Here is a 9,870-nt window from a genome sequence, read left to right as displayed (position 1 = left end):
CAGGAGCAGCTGGTGGGTTCAAACTGCCAATCTTCTGATTACCTGCCAAATGCCTTAACCACTACACCACCAGAGCACCTTTTAAAAACCTTAGCTGTATTGTTTAATTCATAACAGCAGCCCTCTGAGGTAGGTATATCTCTGGTCAACAGACTAATCTGTTATTAAAAATGTTTATAACTAAACTGAGCAAAAAGTACATATACATTAAATTGCGCGTTAAAGTGATGGGACTATTGTGGTTTCTTCTCTTTCAAAAATTCTTTAATACTGCATTTACGCTGTGCGTTTGTACGTGTGACCAAATTATTAAGAAACTTAAGTGGCCAAACCCAGTAACAGGAAACTGTAGGGCAGAGTCCGGGAAAAGGTGAGGAACCTAAAGGCACGATCGAAAGTTCCCCGGACTCCACCAAAGAGAAGGTGAGGCGCGCCAGCCTGGGAAGCAGGGACTCGCTCCACCCACGGAAACATTTCCTCGCTGGGAATGCAAAAGACCTGGGAAGGCGTGGCCTGAAGTAACGCCCATTGTGGGCGGAGCTACTTCTGAAAGGCCCCGGCAAGGGGCGGGAACAGGACTAGTTCTCCGGGACTGATTGGCTGCAGCAGTGATGGGGCGGGCTCAGCTGAGGGACTGAGGTGCCTGTGCCTGAGCTTCTCCGAGAGCGAAGGATCCCAGCTCTAACTTTGGCGTCGCGACCTATTTGAGTCTGAAGGGCCGTAGGCCTCAGAGGCGGAGCCGGAAGCGCTTTGGTTTGATACCCTCCCACCCTGAGCCCCTCTGCTTTCGAAGGGTCGGGCCCGTTCTTCCTCATAAGCTCCGCCTCCTGTCTTCCCATCTTACCCAGAGGCCAAAGCCCCCAGGCCTGGGCGGGGCGGCGCAGCCCGGCCAAGCTCCAGACCCGGAAGAAGCGCCATCTCCTGTCTTTGCCATGGAGCCCATCGCGCCATCCCTCACCGAGGAGGACCTGACTGAAGTGAAGAAGGACGTGAGTAGCGCCACCTTGCCCAGTCGTTGCCAAGGCTAGGGGTGGACAGGGGCGGTCTGTAACCCTTTGGGAGAGGGAAACGGAAACCCCGAGGACGAGGTGGAACCTCCGGTTTGGAGGAGCGGAAGATCTGGGCACTGGAGGACCGCGGCGAGCCTGGCATCCGAGGGACCTTGGTCAAAGTGATCCTTCAGGACATGTTAAGCCACGTTTTAAAGTCACTAAACGCAGGACTTGGGTTTCTAAAGGCTCGTCCAGGGAAGCGTTTCTTCGCAGTCAGGTTCTTGCCCATTTCCCACCCTTCTCACTTCATTATTTCCTCTGCTGCACTCTGTGGAGCTGCATTGGTAGGCATCGATGGCTCAGGTTCATCCCTGAGACACACTGAGGCTGCTGTCCCATACTAGAGGAAAAGCTCGATCAGATAAAGAGGATCCCAAGCAGTGGAGCGAACATGTGAAACTCTTGCAAAGGTACTGGGGGAAGGTCAACAGCTGAAAGCACAAACTGGAATTCCCCTAGTAGCTAAACGCCCACATATTTAAATTAGGGGTGGATTGAATACTAGCTGAAAGTTAATTTACAGGTAAAGTATGTGTTGGAAATAGTCACTAGCTACAGTATGGTATTCTGCATAGCGGCTGCAGAACTGCACAAGCGTTGATACTTATTTGTAAAGAATAGCTTTGTTGAGGTATGATTTGTTTCTCTCTTTTAGTTACTTGGATTGCAATGTGAGACATGACTACCACTAAAATAGTTCATATTGATTCAAATGAAAACAAACTCAGCATGAAATGTGTTTGACTTGATATTGCAGTACTTTACAAACTCATCTTTGGGAACTGGAAAACATGTTCATCTACTTCAACTCCCTTCCTCTTCCCTCCACTGTAAGATTTATTAGACTGTACTCATAATTACAATTGTTATGACTCATTAGCAAAAGGAAGTTGGAAGTTAAACTGTATGAATGAGACTTGAGCCTTAGTTTCCTCATTCAGCAGATGTTTATGGAGCACTTTCAGTACTGTTCTTGACCCTGGAATCATACCAAAAAAAAATGAACATCAGGCTTCTGCTTTACAGTCTAGTTGACATTAGACCAGGACGTGATGATTCTGATACAATAAATGAGTGTTATCTTATTCAAGAAAAACCACTTCAGGAGCTAGACTTAACTGTTCTAGATGCTGTGCCACACACTTTACATTGTTCCCATTTAATCTTTATAACGTCTAAGGGAGATACTGTTACAGCTGATTAAACAGGCTCTGAGAAGTTAAAAGTAGGAAATGAGACCTGTGCACAAAGACACATATGAAGAGCCACTTTTGAACCTTTGTTTTTTCTGTTCATTCATTGATATTATCCATCTCCATTATTTCAGTTTACATCTATATCAGAAATTCATAACCCTGGTAAATCCATGGATGGGTTTCGGGCAATCTATGAAAAAGAATGTGTATATGCGGATTTTTTTCCATAATAATTTCAAAGGGGGTTTAATGACCCAAAAAGTATGTAATTGCCATCTACATATTTAGACTTGTTTCTCTTTCAACTTGAGACTCTTATCATTAAATATATACTGGATTCATATTCTACAGATTCCTCACTTTATCTAACAGTAAATTCTGTATCATCTTTCCTCCAAAGCTGCTTGCTGTTTCTCCATCATAAATAGTGTATCACCATCCATCCTTCTGGAAATTCCCACTTCTCCATTATATTCCTCCCACCCCAATCTAGTTGTTTACTTCATCTTTTTGGTTCAATTTAGTTCAGTTTAATAAATACAGATTATGTGTTACTGTGGGGCTAATACTATTGTTGGTTCTAACAGTTCAGAAAGAAAAACTAAGATACAGTCCTGTTTTGACAAAAATGTCAGTTTCTTGGGTCAGGAGAGACAGATAGCAAATGATAAGTGCAGTGAATTACATTCATACAAAATCCTGTCTACTTAGCACTCTGCTAAAGGCATAGTATACAATAGTGAGCAAAAAATACCTGGGTTTTGCATGCTTCAAACTTATAGATAATTAGAGTTAAAAAAAATGTGTAATTACAAATATGATACATACTATAAAAGAGATAAACAAGTACTGAAATAATAACTAGGGATGTCTACTTGAGATAGGATGGTTAGAGAAAGTTACATTTAAAATGATTCCTTTGCCAGGGGTGAGAGGGGAGGGGAGGAAACACTGCAAAAATTAAAAATGATAATAATATGTGATTCCTGAAGGATATATCATGCCAAGGGAAGAACATTCTAGGCAGAATAGAATTTGCAAAAAAACTTAAAACAGGCAAGAGTTTGCTGACTTCAGGAAATGGGAGAAGGCAGAGGTTAGCCTGAAGTCAAGTATGGGTATGAACCTAAATGTGAAAGGCCTTCAAGATGGTAATAAAGGATTTGAGTGTTTCCCAAGTAAGTGGGAGCCTACTAAAGAATTATATGTTTGTAAAGATCTTTCTGCCTATTGTGGTCAACTGATAGGAGCAGGGGTGAGAACAGGGAAACCAGTACAGATTCTTGGAATTTATATAGATGAGAATTGATGGTGATTTGGATCAGAGTGAAGGCAGTGGGGATGGATGGAGTAGGAGAATTCCAGGTGCATTTTTGATATAAAAATGATAGGAGTTGCTGATGGACTAAATATGGGAGTTGAGGAAGAGTGGGATAAGATTAGCAAGTGGAAATGTCTGATCAGCAATCAGATGGACAAATCAAGATCCAAAAGAAAAGGAGATCACAGAGGAGTTTTTTAAAGTGAGAAGAAATCGCCACAGAGATGGGAAGAAAGCCAAGAGAGTGTGATATTCATATAAACAAAAAAAAAGGTGTTTCAACTATGTACATTTCTACTGAGAAGTTGAGTAATACGAAGATAGAAGAATAATCAGATTTGGCAATAAGAAGGTCATTGGTGACTTTGGAAAGAGAACCCAAAATTAAACCAAACTCACTGCCATTGAATTGATTCCAACTCATAGTGACCCCCTTTGGGTTTCCAAGGTGGTAAATCTTTATGGAAGTAGATTACCCAGTCTTCCTTCTGTGGAGCAGCTGGTGGGTTTGAAGCTCCAGCCTTCTGGTTAGCAGTCAAATGCCTTAGAAACTACACCACCAGATGGCAAAAAATGGAAATGCCTGGAAATGAAATGGAGGACATAGACTCCTGCTATATAGACAAGTGAAACAGTAGATGTACATATAGGGTGCTGCAAGGACAGAAGAGAGAGGTGCCTAACTGATCCTATGAAGTTTAGATAAAACTTCCTGGGAGAAATGACCACTGAGCTGAATCTTAAAGGATGAATAAAAACCAAAAACTAAACCCACTGCCATTGAGTCAATTCCGACTCATAGTGACCTCCATTGGGTTTCCAAAGTGGTAAATCTTTATAGAAGTAGATTGCCCATCTTCCTTCTGTGGATTTGAACCACTGGCCTCTTGTTATCAGTCAAATGCCTTGGGCATTGTGCCATAAGAGCTTCTTAAAGGATGAATGTTGTTGTTGTTGTTGTGTGCCATCGAGTTGGCCCCGACTCACAGCGACCCCTCCTCAGGTTTCCGAGGCATTATCACTACGGAAGTAGATTGCCCAATCTTCCTTCCGAGGAGTGGCTGGTGGGTTTGAACCTCCAGCCTTCTGGTTAGCAGTCAAGTGCCTTAGGCACTATGCTACCCAGACCTCGCACTAAAGGATGAATAGAGGATAAAAAAATAATAAATCCACTGCCATCAAGTCAATTCCAACTCATAGTGACCATGTAGTACAGAGCAGAATTGCCACATAGGGTTTCCAAGGCTATAAATGTTTACATTCGACTGTGTGGATCATAACAAATTTGTATGACCTTATGAAGAATAGGAATTACAGAACACTTAAGTGTCTTCATGTGGAACCTGTACGTAGACAAAGAGGCTGTCATTCAGACAGAACAAGGGCATACTGCTTGGTTTAAAGTCAGGAAGGGTGTGCATCAGGGTTGTATCCTTTCATCATACTTATTGAATCTGTATGCTGAGCATATAATCTGAAAAGCTTGACTACATGAAGAAGAGTGCGGCATCAGAATTGGAGTAAGAATAGTTAACAACCTGTGATATGTGGATGACACAATCTTGCTGAAAGTGATGAAGACTTGGAGCATTTACTGATGAAGATCAAAGACTACAGTCTTCATATATTACACTTCAGCATAAAGAAAACAAAAATTCTCACAACTGGACCAATAAGCAACATCATGATAAACAGAGAAAAGACTGAAGTTGTCAAGGATTTTATTTTACTTGGACCAACAGTCAACATTTATGGAAACAGCAGATACAAAATCAGATGTCATACTGCACTGGGCAGATCTGCTGCAAAAGACGTCTTTAAAGTGTTGAAGAGCAAAAATGTCACTTTGAAGACTAAGGTGTGCCTAACCCAACTCGTGGTATTTTCAGTTGCCTCATATACATGCGAGAGGTAGACAATGAGTAAAGAAGGCCAAAGAAGAGTTGATGCCTTTGAATTGTGGTCTTGGCAAAGAATGCTGAAAATAGCATGGACTGCCAGAAGAATGAATAAATCTGTCCTGGAGGAAGTGCAGCTGGAATGCTCCTTGAAAGCAAGAATGGCCAGACTTCGTCTCAGCTACTTTGGTGATGTTCTCGGAAGGGACCATTCCCTGGAGAAGGTTACCATATTTGGTAAAGTAGAGGGTCAGTGAAGAAGGAGAAGACCCTCAACAAGATGGATTGACACAGTGGCTGCAATGATGGGCTCAAGTATAGCAAGGATTGTGAGGATGTCACATGACCAGGCATTGTTTCATTCTGTTGTACATAGGGTCACTGTGAGCTGGAGTGACTCAATGGCACCTAACAGCAACAACACATCTTTATGGAAGCAGATTGCCTCATCTTTCTCCTGCAGAGTGACTGGTGGGTTCAAACCACTGACCTTTTGGCTAGTAGCCATGTGCTTGAACCACTGTACCACCAGAGCTCCTGGATAGAGAGTAGTGGGGTCTGAAAAAGAGAAAAGGCAAAGGTGACAACATAAAGGAATATAGAGTGACAAACCACATTTACAGGTGGAACATAAGTTCCAGGACAGACCAAGATGGTGGTAGATTAAGCTGGCAAGGTAGGCAAAACCATATTATGGATCTTGTCTGCCATAATAAAATAGCTATTATTAATTGAACACTTACATTGTATCAGAGACTATGCCAACTCTTTATATGCATTGTCCCGCTTAATCTTCTTAGAGGTCCTATGAAATAAGTATTTATTGTCACTTTATCAATAAGAAATCTGATACTTAAAGAGGTTAAGTACTTGCCCCAGCTCTCACAGGAGTCTGTGGCAGATTGATTTGTACTGATGATGGTCAGACTCCAGAGCCCCACTCAACTTCTCTACTATTCTGCTGTGATTGAGGAACATTATCTTTTATGTCAGGGGATCTCCTCCAAGAACAGTGTTTTAACTTTTGTTTTAGTTAACCACGTTTCAATATTAGGAGAACTCACACAACACTCCACATATCCAGTTTCTCTTTAAAAACTGAAAGATCTGATTGATGTGTGAAGAAGCAATTTGGAGGGAGGAGAGAGAGAGTAATAGGAGATATAGTTAGGAGTCTTCTGGTAGTATCTATACAAGATGATGATGTTGTTACGTGCCGTCGAGTCGGACCCAACTCACAGCGACCCCTCCTTGGGTTTCCGAGGCAGTATCACTATAGAAGTAGATTGCCCCATACAAGATAGTGAGTACCTAAACTATTGTTGTTAGCAGCTGTGGAGTTGGCCCCTAGTTCGTGGCCACTTTATGAACAGTGGAGTGAAACTCTGCCTGTTCTGTGCCATCTCCATGATCAGTTGTGGATTGGACCTTAGGTTTTCATTGACTGTTTTTCAGAAGTAGATTGCCAGGCCTTTTTTTTTCTAGTCCATCTTAGTCTAGAATCTTCACTGAAACCTGTTCCACATCATAGCAAAAAAGCCTCCACCGACAGGTGCCAGCTTCACATGACATGCAATGGCTGGGAATTAAGCCTACATCTCTTGCATAGAAGGAAAGAATTCTAGCACTGAACTACGAATGACCTTGTACCTAAACTAAAGTAATACTAATAATAGAGATGAAGTAAAGGGGCATATAAGTAATAAAGATTGTATAAAGGTTAGTATATAGATTGGCAAGACTTGATGAATGGATGATCAGATGTGGCCAAGTGTGTGAAACTGAGGAGTCGTCAAGGATGAGTTGTGGTTTATAACGTATGTTGCTGTTGCTGTTATGTGCCGTCGAGTCGGACCTGACTCATAGCGACCCCTCCTTGGGTTTCCGAGGCAGTATCACTACGGAAGTAGATTGCCCCATCTTCCTTCCGAGGAGTTGCTGGTGGGTTTGAACCACCAGCCCTCTGGTTAGCAGTCCAGTGCCTTATTAGGCACTACACTACCAGAGCTCCTTATAACGTATAGATGAACGTTAATGTTCCCAAGTGAGGTGAGATTATTGAAGGAAAAGGATAGAGGATGGTAACGAATTTGTTTTGGGACATGTTAAATTTGAAGTACTTTTGGCAGTCTAGATGGAGAAGGCTATCTTGGTAAGTGTAAGTTTGGGAATCATCAGCATATAAATGGTAAACAATGAGTAGAGGTTTTTTGAGAGTTCATCTTAAATCTAGCCTTCACTCTCCAGTCCCATAGGTTAAATTCCATGAACACAAAATATCTTACCTAAATGCAACAGTCTTCTAATTGGTCTCCTTTGACCCTAGTTTTTGTGCTCCTTACAGGCCCTTGTAAAAGTTATCTCAGTGCCTCCTATATATAAACCTTTGTTGATTCCCCTTTGGCTATAGGGAAATGTATGTTCCTCAGCATGTTAGAAAAATCTTCCTGTGATCCAACCCATTTTCCTTCCCAGTTTCATCCTTATATCTTCTGACATGCACCCTGTGTTCCAACTACTCTAACTTTTCAGTATTTCTAAACTACACACCTTCATGTCTCTAGCTCAAGTGTAACTTCTAAATTCCCCAGGTCCTGGAAGTAAAGTTAGTTGCTCACTCAGTGCTTCATCAATACTTAATCTATAGTCTTTTTTCCTAGGTCATACCACATTGTCTTATAACTCTTGGCTTAGATATAAGTGGTATGTATTTCCTAACTAGACTATGTGCCATTTGATGCAGGATTGAAGTCTCACTCATCTTTGTATACCAACTTAGCATTTGGCATTTTGGGTATTTCAGTATATAAAATATTTTTGTGTGAACCAAAAGAACAATGGACCAAAAGAACAGTCTACATGATCTTTTCACTTAGCCTACTTTCCTGTCCCCACATACTACCAATTGCCATTGAATTTATTCCTAAGCATGGGAGCCCTGTGTTTCAGAGTTAAACTACACTCTATAGGGTTTTCATGACTGTGACCTTTCAGAAGCAATCGCCAGGCCTTCCAGGATGCCTCTGAATGGGTTAGAACTGCCAAATTTTTAGCTAATATTCTAGTACTTAACTTTTTATACCACCCAGGGACTCCTTACCACAGACTTGGGTACTTCTAAGATCTTTCATTGCCTTTAGCTCAGCATCATAAATGTGAATCAAATTAATCATCACTGTCATTATCCCTAACATTTATTGATCACTTGCTATATACCATGCTGGTACTTTTCTAGCACTTTACATGTAATCTATTCCTCATAGCAAGGAGTCCTGGTGACACAGTGGTTAAGTGCTCAGCTGCAAACAAGAAAGTTGGCAGTTCAAACCCACTAGCTGCTCTGAAGAAGAAAGATGTGGCAGTCTGCTTCCATAAAGATTACAGCCTTGGAAATGCTATGGGACAGTTCTACTCTGTCCTATAGAGTCAATCTTTAAAAATCAACAGCAAAGAGTATTCCTGATACCAATCAGATGAGGAAACTGAGGCACAGAGGATTAAGTAATTTGCTCAAGATCATGTATCTAGTAAATGGAGGAGCTAGAATACAACCTCTGACATCAAATTATTAATGTAATTTATTGGGACTCACATGGATTTCCTGCTAATCAAGCACTTAGCCACTTCTCAAAAAGCACTGATGGCACAATGATTAAGTACTAGGCTGCTGACTGGAAGGCCAGTGGTTTGAATACACCAATAACTCCGTAGGAGAAAAGATCTGGTGATCTGCTCCTGTAAAGATTACAGCTTAGGAAACTGTGAGGCAGTTCGATTCTGTCCTGTGGGGTCACTAGGAGTCGGAATCAACTCAAGGGTATCTGACAACAACCACAGCTATTTATCAGGTCTAGGCTTGTTTTCTGTTGTTTCCTTTATTTCTTTAACTTCTTCCAACATTCACTGTACCTTTTAAGTTTTATATATATACACACGTGTACATGTGCGTGCATGCACACACACATACTTCTACTTCCTTTCCACCAAGACTGACTCACTGAGTTAGCATATAGTCTTTCCAGCTGATCTCTTGTAGTTTCTACTTTTTCTTTTGTTAAATAAATAGTTTTACTCTAGGAAGATGGGATAATTAATAACAAACATGAAAAAGTTAATAAACGTCAAGAACTCTTTATGAAGTTATCCTCATTGGTCCTGAGTAATCCTGAACTCCTTAAATGATAACTAAAAAGCATGTAGTCTTTTTTTTCATCTTTACTTCTGAAAGTGGCCCTCAGCAGACCTATTTCCATAGACCTAGGCCTTCTAGAAGGAGCTCTGGTAGCATAGTGCCTAAGGCACTTGAAGCTGGCAGTTCAAACCCACCAGCCACTCCTTGGAAGGAAGGTTGGGCAATCCTACTTCCGTAGTGATAACTGCCTCGGAAACCCAAGGAGGGGTCG

The 9,870-nt window shown here is 41.5% G+C and overlaps 1 protein-coding gene across 1 annotated transcript in view; it reads left to right on the top strand.

Moving 5' to 3' along the window:
- The first annotated feature begins 932 nt into the window (after nt 1–932).
- BCL10 (BCL10 immune signaling adaptor) overlaps nt 933–9,870 on the top strand; it is a 17,598-nt gene continuing 8,660 nt past the window's right edge. The window contains exon 1 of the mRNA XM_007946169.1: nt 933–989. Coding sequence (XP_007944360.1) covers nt 933–989 — 57 coding nt within the window. The remainder of the gene's footprint in view (nt 990–9,870) is intronic.

The sequence above is a fragment of the Orycteropus afer genome, unplaced genomic scaffold (genome assembly GCF_000298275.1).
Source record: "Orycteropus afer afer isolate SDZICR_OR568_19922 unplaced genomic scaffold, OryAfe1.0 scaffold00152, whole genome shotgun sequence".
NCBI classification, from domain to species: Eukaryota; Metazoa; Chordata; class Mammalia; order Tubulidentata; family Orycteropodidae; genus Orycteropus; species Orycteropus afer.
The sequence above is the reverse complement of the archived record's forward strand: the minus strand, read 5'-3'. Positions and strand labels throughout refer to the sequence as shown.